The sequence below is a fragment of the Haliaeetus albicilla genome, chromosome 4 (genome assembly GCF_947461875.1).
Source record: "Haliaeetus albicilla chromosome 4, bHalAlb1.1, whole genome shotgun sequence".
In the NCBI taxonomy this organism is placed as follows: domain Eukaryota; kingdom Metazoa; phylum Chordata; class Aves; order Accipitriformes; family Accipitridae; genus Haliaeetus; species Haliaeetus albicilla.
In genome coordinates, this window is record NC_091486.1 from 50,565,805 (window position 1) to 50,579,544 (window position 13,740).

At 54.9% G+C, this 13,740-nt stretch overlaps 1 protein-coding gene across 1 annotated transcript; it reads right to left on the bottom strand.

Moving 5' to 3' along the window:
* Window positions 1-5,196: 5,196 nt before the first annotated feature.
* Window positions 5,197-13,445, bottom strand: PERM1 (PPARGC1 and ESRR induced regulator, muscle 1). Its single transcript, XM_069782618.1, has 4 exons — window positions 13,315-13,445; window positions 10,632-12,686; window positions 8,723-8,839; window positions 5,197-6,887 (listed from the first exon to the last, which is right to left on the bottom strand). Exons 2-4 carry the CDS (start codon window positions 12,682-12,684, stop codon window positions 6,808-6,810), a joined length of 2,250 nt encoding a protein of 749 aa, XP_069638719.1. The 5' UTR covers window positions 12,685-12,686; window positions 13,315-13,445; the 3' UTR covers window positions 5,197-6,807.
* Between the last annotated feature and the right edge of the window lie 295 nt (window positions 13,446-13,740).

Here is a 13,740-nt window from a genome sequence, read left to right on the forward strand (position 1 = left end):
CAGCTCTCCCAAGCTCCAATGTCACCATCACGTTGATCGGTGACAGCGACACACGCGTGCACCGGGCCACCAGTAGCAAGGTGCGAGATCCTGGTTTCAAAACGCTGCAGAGACGTGACGCAGCTTCTAAAGCAATTTTTGCCCTGCTCCCAGAGTGGCAACTTTCCTCCCCAGCTACATCTGGGCTAAATTTGTCGCTCTCTCAAATGCTGCCCTTTCAACATGCAGGCTGCTCATTTCTCACGCTTCCAGCACGCCTTTGTACACAGCTGCCGTGGTCTGTTTGGCTCTTATTTCGGGTCCTGAACTCCATCTCTGTGTTCGTGTGTCTGTGCCTGAGTTATTGCCTTGTTCCTGCAGTACTTCTGGGGCAGAGTGTAGCTACTGCCAGCTACTGCCCGGCGCAGAACATAGCGTTTTGGGATGAAATGCGAGCGTGCCCTTAGCAAACGGGCACCGTCAGGGGCTTGCACCAACAGAGAGGAGGGTTGTGGGTGTAAACAGGACCTGAGTTTACCAGAATGCTGCTGTCCAGTTGACCACTATGGCCAGGTCCCTGCTATTTCTTCACTGCTGCCCTGTAGGAATTAAGGACTGTGGTAACGAATCGCCACTGAAATGGTTACACAGCCCCTGCCATGCAAGCAGCTAAAGGAGTTTTACTTACACCCTTTCCCAGCTGGGTTTGGCTCCCATAGAAGAAGCACTTCTTCCTGCTCTCCCTCTATCTGTCCCTACTTTAGAAGGTTGTACAGCTTTGCCAAGCTGGTATAATTAATGCAGAGCAATTTGTGTGTGTGTACAAGCCCTAAAATGTTTCCAAACCAGCCCCCATAAGCATCAGATCGGTCAAGACCCACACCCAAGCTCCTGGTTTCCCTGTTGAGCCATCGGTTTTGCTGGCCCTGGGTTTTTCCCTGATGGATTCCTACCCAGATGCTGACCTGGGCGGCTCCATAGCAGGTGGGAACAGGGCTATGTTTGTGAGCTCTGTTCGTGGACACCTGCCTTGTGACCGTGAAAACCCCCACTCTGTTGCTTTTCCTCCAACCCATTTCTCAGCAGATTCAGGATTTTAAAATAGAGGGTTTAAATAAAGCGGCACTAGCCACATCAGCGCAGGTTGCATTAAAACGGAAACTGTAGTACATGCGAACACACAAAATACCTCCCATTTCCTGAAAAATGTGTTCATCCTTCACAGCCCGGCTGCGGCAGAAACCAAGGTCTGAACCAGGTCACCCACAAACTGCAGGCCCGGTGCTCTGGAGCTGCCAGCAAGCCTGTGCACATCCCGCTGCTCAGCTCGGTCACAGGATAGCTGCATCTTTATTCACAGAGGCAGATGAAAGGCATGAGATGACACTAGCTGCCAACAATTCACTCTCTGACAAATGATCTCTCCACCCTCCCCCAGTCCCTCCCAGTGCTAAGAGTCCTGAATGAGGTCCCCCCACTTCGGAAACCATAGCTGGAAGACCAGAGCGGTGCTGGAAACACCACGGGCTGCTGTATTTCTCTCCGCTTTCTGATTTCCAAGCCACAATTTCAAACTCCTTTTGCTCAGGGAATGAACAGCAGAGAGGTGTTCTTAAAAAAAGAAAGTGGAGCCTGTGACCTGCTCCTTTGGCTTCAGGAGTTTGGAGAAAAAGCTCCCGTAACTGAAGACACTGGTGTAGCTGCAGCAGATCCCACTCCTTTGCTGAGCGTGGACTTGCCAATCTTTTTGTTGTATTTACAAAGACACTTGAGGTTTGGGTATTCCTTGGTGAGCATTTCGTATGAACGTGTCTCTTCCCGTCGGCTGCCTGTGAGCGGCTGTCTGAAACCACGGCTGAGGTTGGGGAAGGACCTGCTGGGCAAACCTGCTCCCTGGTCCTGCTCCCAAAACCCAGCGCCTTCCTTGCAGAGAGAGAGCCCTTAGTCCCCTGAGGAGCTGAGGATGTGCAGGATTTGCTCTAGTCTGCGATGAGCAACTCCCTCACTGCCCTGTGGGTGGAGGAATCCACCAAAATATGACATGCTCTCAGGGCTGACGGACCTACCGACCAAAGCAACTGGCATTTCTGTCAGTCCTAGATAAGAGGGAGGTCACTGCTCCCTCTGCTCTGCCCGCTGCCTCCCCGTGCTGGCACTCCCGCGTCTGGCACAGCACCACGAGCCCTCAGAAATCTCCAAATTGCAGGGAGAAGGCAGCCACGACTCAGAAATGGCTTAGCAGAAATGTCCACGGGAAGCTTTGCTCTGGTTTTATTAGAGAGAGATGAAGCAAAACCTAGAGCGAAGGAGCTGCTCTGGCAAAAGCGATTGCTGCAGAAGAGGGGGGAGAGACGCAGCCCTCTTCCAGGCTGGGACTCCGGCAGCCGGGTGGCACATAACGTATCAAGGCCAGCTGAAATATGGAGGCAGTTCTTCAGGGTGCACCTGCCTGACTTTTTCATCTGCTTGGCAAGGCGAGGTGTCAGATGTGGGAGCTACGTACAAGGCGAAGCGGGGTGGGATGGCACGGGTCCCACCTCCGGCGCTGACGCTCTCTTTGGTGAAGGGAAAACAGTCTCACGGCAGCAAGGATGCACCGAAAAGGTCGTTTCTATTGTGGTGGCCGCTGCTATTGCAAAAGATGGTGAGCTCTTGGCTCCTCCCTTGGGGGTGAGATATGGGCAAGATGACCTCGCCATGGAGGGAGAGGAGGGAGCTTAAAAGGTCGGAGAATAAACCAAGCGTTAAAATTGCAGGCAAGTCCAGGCTGGTTTCCTTGGGGGACACTAGAGATGCTGCTGCTTGAGTGAGCACAGTAGACAATCCCAGAGCTGATCTCCTGATACCAATAAGATCTTTCAATATTTCCTTTTGCTTCTGCAGGGGGCTGAAAACACCTGTCTTCTGAAATACGGACCTCGTCCGCTTCTTCCAGGAGAGATCAAAAGGAGTGTGAAATGCACCTACAGCCTGATGGGTCATCTGGCACCTTTGGTAACTTTTAGCAGGAGGAGGTGCTGAATCACGTTTATGTCTCCAAGGCCAAGCTCTAAAGGATCAGACACCGATTATCACATAGGCATTCGCTGGTAAAGGTGACAGGCACCTCGTGTTACCTACAGCATACCTACAGTACTGAACTCTCCTGGGAAGAAACTTAGCACGACTTTCTGAACGCTAGGATAGACGCTTTAGGAGAGTGAGATATACCCCGCGTCCCTCGGAGTGGGAAAACAGGCGTTCGGTGCCACCGTGCCTTTCCCAGCTCGAGCGGGTCAGGGAAAGCCAGGAGGCTACTTGTCCCACCCCGAGGGCAGTGTTTTAGCTCACATGTGGACTGGGACACTGGGAGTGCAGAGCATTACCCACCATTCCCACTTCTTCCAACACCTAGGTCTGATTCCTTTCTGGATCGTACCTGATATTACTACTCGCACCCAAACCACTCCTAAACTAGTTGTCTGCCCAGCAGCTTTCCTGCAAGCCTCCTGTCCGTGCCATGCTTGCCCTGTGCCGTTCAGGAAAACTGACGGTAGTCTCTGACTGTAGCCTGACTGTCCACAAGCAGCAGAACAAGTTGGCTTCCTGCAAAAACCGTGCACAGAGTCTTCGAGCAATGGCAGCAAGAGAGGACACACAAATCTCTTCCCAGCAGCGATTTAGCAGCTATACATTCACGGTAGAGTTCTCCAGCCCAGCCTCAACTGACTCAGCTTCCTCATTCCTCTCAAGATGCCCAGGCAGCGAGCTGAGCTCGCAGCACCCCCGTTGCAGCAAACATCTGCAGTTTTGGCTTGTGGGGAGCAGCTGAGAACAAAGCTGCTTCCCCAGGGAAGATGAGGTCCCCAAAGCAAGGGCATCGCTTAGGAAAGATCCGGCTGACGGGGGTACGTGCAGACTCCCCACATCCCAGCACAGAGTCTTGCCCCATCCAAACCTCCCTGGAGGGGCTAATGTCATCAAAAGTGCCTTCAACATTATGCTTTCTGGCCAGAAACTCTCCCAGTTCCAGTGAGATCTTCAGGCCAACTTTGCAATCCCTTAGACATTGAGACAAACCAGAACAGCTTTCCCAACCATTTTGCCCAGTATTAAATTCAGTGACTTTTAGCACAAACATTTATTAACTGCCAGCACTGCACCTGGGAGTACTGTACATGGCTGGGAGGGAAATTAACTGTTCCTGCACCTGCAAAGTGAAGGGAAAACATTATTTCCTCCAGATTTGTGTGAGAAGGCTAGAAAACACAAAATCTGAAAAATTCAAGCCAAGCAAGAAGTTAGCGGTGACCGTTCAGGATTTAGCCGTGTCCCTTACCCTGGGGGCTTCACTCTGCATGAGGAATTAGGCAGGAAGAGCCAGAGCCACCCGAGACAGGAGCTGGCAGTCCCAGAGACCCCCTCCTTTCAGCAAACCTGTCTGCTGCCCTCCTCTGACCTTCTTCTGCTTTGCTCAGCTCGGCGTGACAGTCTCCCAGGAAAGCCCCACATAATGAAAAAATTGCCTGATTCCTCCAGCTGGTCCCCCATTACCCACCCGCCATGCTAAGGCTGCTGTATTTCCACCTGCCACCGAGAACGTGGGGAGCGCTTAATGGATTATGGCTGGATAAACAGTAAAACTGAGCATATGCGAACGCTTCAGCCTCCCCTGTGCCTGCCGTGCTCCTGCTCAGCGGAGGGAGCGAGGTCTGCTGGGCAAATCTTTCCAAGCCCAAGGCTGTGGTGCTGGGCGGTCCTGGATGCGGCTCAGACTGGAGAGCTTGGCCGCATCGAGGGGTCTGGGGAGGGCAGAGGCCACGAGGATCGATGGACCGAACCCGGGAGCTGCTGCTGGGCATTGACTTGGGCTCACTGGTCTGTTCAGGGGGCCCCGGGAGGAGCAGGCTGGAGGGCTGGCAAGAGCAGGACTCTGCTCAAGTCCCGAGTGCTTTTGAGAGAGGAGAGAGGGCAGGGCTCTGCGGATCACGCTGTTCGCGATGTGCGGCAGCCAAGATGTGTCTCAGAGGGGTAGGCATGGGGACGGAGCCAAAGAAGAGGAGAAGCAGCCCATGTCCCTGCATACACTGTCCTCCGGGGCTCCTCAACCAGCACATCAACTCCTACATTTTTTCTAGCAACAGACACGTAATGGATTGATTTCTCATTCTTTAAAACTCAGTACTCATTCAATAGTTTCACACACAAACAATGTGGACACAGGAATGTACACAGAAGTATTACACGAGATAGATCTTTATTAGAAGCTTCCAGCATATTTTATCTGTTCTCCTCCTCCACAAACCTCCTCTTACTGGGTATACAGCTACTATAGTCCATATAGAGCCTGTACATCTCTCTCTTTTGCTATGTACCGCTACATATCTCACTGTACAATTGTACGGTGTGCTCTCATCAGCAATAATATGTGGTCTTAAGTACAGCCCCACACATATTAAAATTGCATGGCACTCTGCATTACAAGGAAAGAGCTAAACCTCTTCTGTCTCATTTCGTGAGACAAACATTGCCACAGACTGTTTCTATAAAGCTCATAGGCAGATCCGCACAGGTATTCTGGGCAGATTTCCCCCAGTACCTTTGTGGATCTGGTCCCTAAGTGCTTAACAAATCTCACATTCGTGCTGTTATCAGACTTGGGAGTGAAGAAAACCCCTCATGAATAATGCCCTTGAGTGATCAGGAAGGCACTAGAGACAGGGAAGAACCTGAACCACTTCCTTGCCATTTTTCATCCCACCTTGCATTCCGGGCCCCCTCCAGCCCTCTCCAGCCCCACAAGTTTACACACTCGGCCACGGCACCTCCTCACTTGACATCTCCTCCCAGTCAACTCCTTGTCTCTAGGATGGGAGGCAGTGGAGGGACCAAGTCATATATCTACACCCTTCATCTGGTGACCGTCAGAGCCAAACATGGTACACGTACTTTTTCCTCCTCTCCAACACGCTCCTGTCCGTGTCGGGGCTCTTTCCTGAGGCTTCCCTGAGCTCAGCCCCTTTCCCTGCTGTCCCTGCAGCCCTTTCCATCTCGCGCAGCCTCCTGTAGGGCAGCTTCCCCGCTGCCCCTTCTGGCTCTGGCTGCGTGACACTGGCCCATCCTCTGCCCACGGGAGTGAGATGTGTCCTTGCAGTGGGTTCTCCTCACCCACGGGGACAGACATCACATCCGCAGCTCCGGCTTAGCAGGGCTGAGGTGGCCACATGCAACAGAAACTTTAACTCAGGCTCCTGAACTGTTAGACCGAGCCGTGACTTCTTGGAGTGAAATCCAAGAGGATGAGTCCTCCTGCAGTGAGCCAAACTGGTCATGGGAGACCTGAGCCTTGCCAAGTGAGCGGCCCCTCCATCCCTCTTTAGCTCTTCCCCAAAGTTCTCTCCTCTCTTCCTTCACAGATCCCCCAACCCTTTCATAGGAACGAAGCACTTTCCTAGTTTCTTTTGCTCTCTCCTCCCTCCGCTACCTCAGCGCCTTCCTTTGCCACCGGGTGATCGCAGCAGGGAGGACGGACAAGCAGCAGCCTGGAACAGACACTGTGACTACTCCTAGGAGATAGCACAAGTATGCAAGAAGTGTGCAAAGAAAGAACAGAGCCAGCCCGCACCGGGCTCCTCTTCTGTCCAGTACAGGTACAAACTGCCTACCGTATTGAAAATGACTGTCACCGGAAAGATCCTGCTTCCTGTGACATCTTGTCCCGTTTAGGGATGGGTCCAGAGTCTTGGTGCTGGGATGCAGGCTTCTCACACTGCCCAAGAACAAAGTCCCCAGCCTCTGCCTCCACCGTCCTCGCCTGTCCTCGGGAAGCACCTCTGGCGTGCGCCGAGCCTAGGTCCGAGACTGTCCTTCTCTGACCTGCCTTCGGAAGTAGCGGATGGCAGAAAGCGTGCCAAAACTTGCCAGGAACACTGGAAAAGAGCCCAACACATTTCCACGGTGAGTCTGGGTGCTCCTTCCAAACCCGAAGATCTTTTTCCAAACTTGAAGATCACAAGCTACTTGGCTCACTGGGGTCCACGGGACCCTGGGAGGTCGCTCCCCTCCCTTTCTCAGACCCCTCCTGCCTTTGCTCTTCATCCCCCCCACACTCTGCTTGTTCCCAGTGCATTCAGTCCCGAGCTGCCCACAGCCTGGCCGACCACATCTAGTCCTACAGTTTGGGCATATGGCTCACACCACCATTTCACAAGAAACATCTGTTTTTAAGGGAAACGCAACATAGACTTCGTGCCTGTGGTAGAGATGGGTGGTGGTTAGACATACAGGTTCACGTGGAGATCTAATGGGTCTAATCTCAGATGAGAGGGCCACAGGAGGAAATCTCACCAGGGCTTCAGGACTTCATTTTCTACTTCTGTTTGGACCAGGAAGATGCCAAGAAAAATACCATTTTGTGGGTTATCTGTGGATACTCTGATCCCAGCCAAAACCAGAAAATACCCAAAACCCAGAATCAGAAAATGCAGACATATAAAAATAATTAATGGAGGTCGTACACAGAATCAAGCTCTTCTCTGTACTTTCAGCTTATGTTTTTAGCTTGGCTTATGAGAGAGGTCAGATTCCCGATCTGTTCCCAAGCAAAACCGGGAACCCAAGCCATGCCTTTGGACTTCCCAGTTTAAATTCGGGCTTGATTTTGATTTACGTGTTAGAGCCTGGGACATAAACAGGGAAATCCAACTTGTTAGAACCTAAAATGCCAGAAGAGAACTGCCTGTCCAGGATGTCACCCTGTCTCTTGCTCGCCTCCCCTCCTCGCCAGGGTGCTTACTGCACGCTGGGTTGTGCAATCCCGAGGGCACGAGGCCCATATCCCGCTTTTCACACCCTCTCTGAGGCCACATCTACCGTCTAATACTAAGAAGGCAAGGAGGAGCAAGCCAAAAACTCCTTGTGATGATTGCACCGAGCAACTTTAGCTAATGAGCTATTCTCAGGCCGGGGTGTCAGCTTCCTGCGTGACCTTAGCGGGGAACATTCCTCTCCTGGACAAGCAGCGGGAAGCCCTGGCCCCGGCGTCTCACCCCGTGGCGAGGTTCTCGCCGGTGCCCACGGGCTGGACCCCGCGTTCAGCTGCTGCACTCGGTGTCCCGCACCCTGCTCATCCAGCGACCTGCAGCCCTTTGGGCCACAGCTCAGCTAATTCGTGTTGCCCAAGGTTCCTCTCTCCCCCACCAGTTATTCAAATGCTGTGATTGGAGAGGAGAGGAACTGCCAGAGCTCCATTTACTTGCAGGGCTCGGTGCACCAGGATAATACTTCGGCTAAGCTGTATTTAGAAAAAAGATTATACCTTTACAGCACATTAGAAAAATACATGCATTTGTTCCAGCTGAGATGAGGGAGTATAAACCTGCATGCTCAAGGTCCCGATTCAGCTTCTAGCCAGCAGGGATCCTAAAGAAGCCTCTCTTCCCCTGACACATCAGTACTGGTCCCTGTCAGAGGCTGGATGGAGCGGGGCCAAAGCTAGGAATACAGGCTTGTCCTACGGCTCAGTTCAAGTCAGCAGTCACTTTGTGAGGGGAAAGGACAACATAAGTGAGCAGGAATAAGGACTGCCACTTCTATAGGAGAAAGAAGGTATTAGAAAGTAGCAGGACACTTTGGAAAAGCAGGAAAATGATTGCATTTTCCCACAGGCAGTGTGAGGTGTCTTAGCATCCCTGCCTTTCTCCCTGCCGTGTCTTCCACAAGGTCCTTCCCACCCCTCTCCCGCTAGGCTGGGCACCGTACGTACTGGTCTTCCAGGCGTCTGGAGCCTGCAGGTCGGAGGTCTTCACTGCCCAGGACGCAAAGGCACAGAAGACGAGGCACATGTCTTTGTGGGTCAGCGCCAGCGGAGCCTTGGGCCTCCCTGCAAGAAGAAGAGTACGAGGCTTGGGGTTTTACGATGCCTGCTCTGCCACAGCAGGATCCAGTCCCTCTGGGGCAGCGAGTCCCTTGCACTCCCAGAGAAATACATCTTTGTCACACATTTTCCCCCCCCAGAAGACCTTTTTTCACCATTGGTCAAGTCAAACTTGTCTATTTAGGACTCAGGTACGTTTCCTAAGGAGAGGGGCACGTTTTTCACCCCTCTCAGTTTTACACTTCGTTAAGAGCCCGAGACAAATATTTTTAAGGCTACCCGTGGGCCTGAGAGGCACAGCCAGCGGACACGCTGCCTCCAGGACCTCTGACTGCCTCACCACCTCCCTGCAGAGGTTCTCAGCCCACCCCTGTGTGGCGGCTGGAAGCAAGTCCAGGGAGTAGGTTTAAGGAGAGAGCAATTCCTGGGGTGGCTGCAAATGCACTGGGGCTGTAGGCAGGTCCCTCTGGGCAAGGTCCCCTTCCTGCAAGACGATGCCCCGAGACACGTGCAGCTCTAAGACCACACATATGCCCCCGAGAAGCACCAGCGCTCAGCATCTCTCCACGGATCCCACCTCGCTCCCACCGCCTGCTAGGGCCAGGGAGGGAGACAGCCCTGAGTGCTCTGCATTTCTTTCTGTGCTGGAGTTCCAGTCTGAAGACATGTTGCAAGAGTGGGTTATTTTTGCTCCTGTGTTTATTTGATCAGGCTTTTAATTAAAGCTGGCTTATTAATTAGCTACGACCCTGGCAAAGGGGTTTTTCTCTGTGCAAACAGACTGGAAGCTCTATTTTGAGGCACCCTTTGGGATGACTCATTCATTGTTTGGTTTTAATATTAACTATGAGGCACTGTGGCTGTAAGCATCATATAAGCTTTAAGATAAATATGCTGGCTGTCCTAGTGGGTCAGACTTGCTCTCCCTGTATTCCTGTTTCTCTTCTGTGCCTCCAGTAGCAGTCAATGTTCAGGTAACCTCTGAGGTCTCTGGAGGGTGTTTTTCAAATCAGCATGTGTTTTAAAGTCCCCCTCGCCTCTTTCAGCTGGGAGCCTTGGACATGTTCCACTCTGTGCACACCTTTTCCCCCACCAATATGAGATTGATTAGCAGCCCAGCTTTAACATGACAGCAGCTCAGCAGCCATTGCCTTATCTCCGAGGCATGAATTCTTTGGTACAGAAGGATTTTGCTGCTCTGCCTCCCATTCCCTCATCAAAAATACAGGTACGTGGATCTGCAGGCTGTTGGATGGCACTGGGGGTGGGGATTCCTATCTCTACCAGACCTTGCAATAACACCAGCCATGTTTAATGCAGCTATTCGCTTCAGTAAGTTTTTCCTTGGCCAGAGTGCAAAAGAATAGATTAGATCCACAGTAGTTATGTCCATTAAGGGGACAACCGAATCAGCTAGGACAGGGACTTTGGACCAGACTGATTTTCAGCCTGTTGCATGCATGCTGTCACGACCACCTCTGCCCCAGGAGTGGGGTCTGTGGGGAGCAAAGCAAGTTACGCACAGAATAATATACCCAGATTCCCCATCCATGCCTGGGGCAGCACTGGGAGTCAGCCTGCGGAGCCTGGCTGGCAGCACTCGCTTGGCATAGGGACAGCGTGAGCATCACAAGAGAGAGCCAACGCGACGCAGCACGTCACGGTGGTGGCTTTTGCCACGTTTCCCCTGCTAAAGCCCAAGGGCTTCCCAAGGTGGGAGCAGGGGAGACCACCCAAGGCAGAGGCAACATGCAAGCCGGGGCTGTCGGGCAGCGGGCAGGGGGTAACGGTGCTTTACCTGTCAGCGCAAGGGCCATGTCCAAACCTTCTGGACGTGCCTGGCCTCTTCCCAGTGGGGCCAGCGGGACGAGGGGGAGCTTCTCTCCGGATCCTCTCCGCACGAGAGCCTGTGGGGCTGGGGCTTGGCCTCTGACGAGATGCATTGGCCTTTGCAGGAGGGACTTCAAAGCCCCCACAGCTTTCTTCATCTCGGAGGCTGGAGCAATTGAGAAAATCCCTCTCCAGCCCACCCTGTTCCCAGGCCTGTCTGGAAAGAAGTGTTCATACACCTCAGGGACCGAAATAACCAGGGAGTCTTTGACTGGAGCCAAGTCGGGATCCTCATTTTGCAGCTGAGCGTGGTCCAAGCTGCTGAACTTCTTTCGCTTCCTGTCTTTACCCTTGACTTTTTTCCTGTTTCCTTCTGGTTCATTGAAAAAATATTCATACAGTTCAGGCAAGGAAATTTCCCTTTCCAAGGGTGTTTCCTCCCCCTCCACCGAGCCCCCCATTCCTTCTTCTTCCCCTTGGGAGTCACAGAAAAAATAGTCGTACATCTCGGGCCAAGTCACATCCAGGGTGTCTGCCCTTGCAGAGGCCCCAGCTGCAAAGTAAGGGGGGCTCAGCTCCCCGGGGGTCTCAGCTGCAGACTCCCCATAAGCTCCCTCAGCAGCATCCCCTCCACAAGCTCCCACGCTCTTGAGACGGAGAGGCTTCCCCGGTGCCTCCTGGCACGCCGCTCCCGGAGGAGCCGCGGCTCCGCCGGCAGGGACCATCGGCACATTATCGCGTATATCCAAGCCACCAGCCTGCCCTGGCTTTGAATATTTGGTGGTCTTCGCCTTCCCCAGGGGCTGTGCCCCCGGCTCCTTCACCTTCTGCTTCGGGGAAGTGCTCACGGCTGGATCGCCCTCGTCCGTGCCAGGGCTGGGCACCAGCCATTTGCTCTCCCCTGCCTCCTCGCTTCCCAGCTTCACCGGAGCCGGCTTGGCCACCTTCTCCTTCCCTTTGCTCTTCCGTGAGGACACCGGTGAGCTTAAAGCTGCCTTCACCGGTACACCAGTCCCCTGCGCCGCAGCCCCCGCAGGCTCCCTGTCACCTTGGGCCGCTTCGACGGCACCGGCTCCGCGTTGCTTGCGGCTTTTTCTCAGCTGTCCTGGCACCTTGCGCCTCACGACGTCCGGAGAGCCAGCCGGCGAGCTGGGCTCGGCGCCCGCTCTCTCCCCGCTCGCTTCTTCCCGCGCCGGGCAGCCGGGTGCTCTGGACGCAATCTCCAGGGCTGGGCTCGGAGGGTGGTCACGCAGGGGTCCCCGTAGCCCGGGCTCCGAGCGGGAAGAGCTGCTAGGACTTTTCCTTGCCGAACCCTCTGGGGAGGCAGCCGGTGCCGGCAAGCTGCCCTGCACCGGAGTCGCCGGCTGTGCCTCCCCCAGGCTGCCACGGGGCCGTTGCCCTCCCGCGTCTCCTCTCCGTTCAGGGGCACTTGTTCCAGCGGGGTGGCTGGGAGGCTCCGTGGCCTGCCCGCCGCCGGCTGCTGTTTTCTCCGACGCCGGTGCCGACGCCGGTGCCGCTGCTTCACGTGCTGTGTCCTGCCCCGGGCTGCCCTCGGGTGCGCTGGCAGCCGAGCCGGCATTAGCAGCCGCGGGGGGACAAGGGGGCTGCCTCCCCTGCGCGCTGGGCATCGGAGCGGACGAAGGGCGGCCGGGCTCGCCGCTCTCGCACAGAAACCTGCTAACCGAGCCCAGGTCCGCTTCGTCCTCGCTGCCCGAAAGAAGCTCCGGCAGGGAGAGGTGCCCACCGGCGGGCCAGCGCGGGGAGGCGTCTCCGGGCACCCCACGTGGGGCAGAGGTTCCCGTGCCAGGCCCTGGCTTGCTGCCCACCCTGACCGCGATCTGCCCGTTTGCACCGGCCCGGCGGTCCCTCGCCGGCACGCCGTCCCCTTGTTCAATGTCACTGAGACACTGCTCCTCGGCTGTGGCCAGGGCGGCCGGTGCTAGGTTGCATTCCTCTGACGCCAAGAAGAACTCAGCCCAGTCCCTGTCGTTCAGCTGGATGCTGTACTCGAAGTTATCCATGCCTGCAGCAGCAAAGCAAGGGGAGGGGGCCGGAGAGATCAGGGCGTGAGGAGGGGGGCACCAGCATCAGCAGACATAGCTGAGCTGTATGCCCCTAACCCTTTCCCCTCCCGGGGTTCCTGCCCTGCTTCCCCGCCATCCGCATTCACTCCTCCTCACCCGTTTCCAGCTGAAATCAGTGGGAGGCAAGGGCAGCTCCTGGCAGATTCAGCAGGACAGGGATTGCCGTGTTGGACCACAACCCAACCGGCAGTGAGAGAGACCGCCGCTACCCCCCTCAGGTCCCTTCTGCCTCTGCTCCCCGAGCACAGACAGCAGCACAGAAACTTCGGGATTCTCTCCACAGCAGCATCGCACCTCACATACCCCTTCCCTACTCCTTTTGCTTACAACCCATTCAAAAATGTGGGGGATTTACGCTCTCGAGCATTCCTGCTGCCATGGCATCGTGCATGACGGTAGCATGAAGCACAGTCCAAACGAGGACATTTCAGCAAGCCACGGCAGCCCCTTCCATACCTGTGGCTTTTGGGGAGGGAAGATGCAACAGAGCCCAAAACCAGCAGGGGGGATCCAGGGGGATCCAGCGGTAGGAGAAGAAGCAGAAAAGATCGCAAAGCTGCACCCTACCTGTACCACAGCCTAAGCTGGTGATGGAGCCATTCAAAGAGCCACACAGGAAAATCCTCCCGGCACAACATGATGCCGTACCCTTGACGGGGGCAGAGAGCTCGGCTCCAGCACGGATCCATTCAGAGGCTAAAAATAGACACCCCCCCCCCCCCCCAGTGTGTCACTTGAGATGGGAGTGTGATGGGTTCCGAGAGGGCAGGCCCATATTTAGAAGCTGGCAGGGAAGATGTGAGGGTGGCAGCCAACGCGTTTCTGTCCCGCAGCCTTTGGGGTATCTGGGACCGCTCCCGATGCTCCCCGCTCGCTTCTGCCCTCTGCATGGGGTTGCTCGGTGGGATGGCCGGCAGAGAAGGGGTCCAGGCCCAGGCCACAAAGCTCCCAGCCTTTAGTACAAGGAGGAGCATGACGTCGGGTTGGCAATGA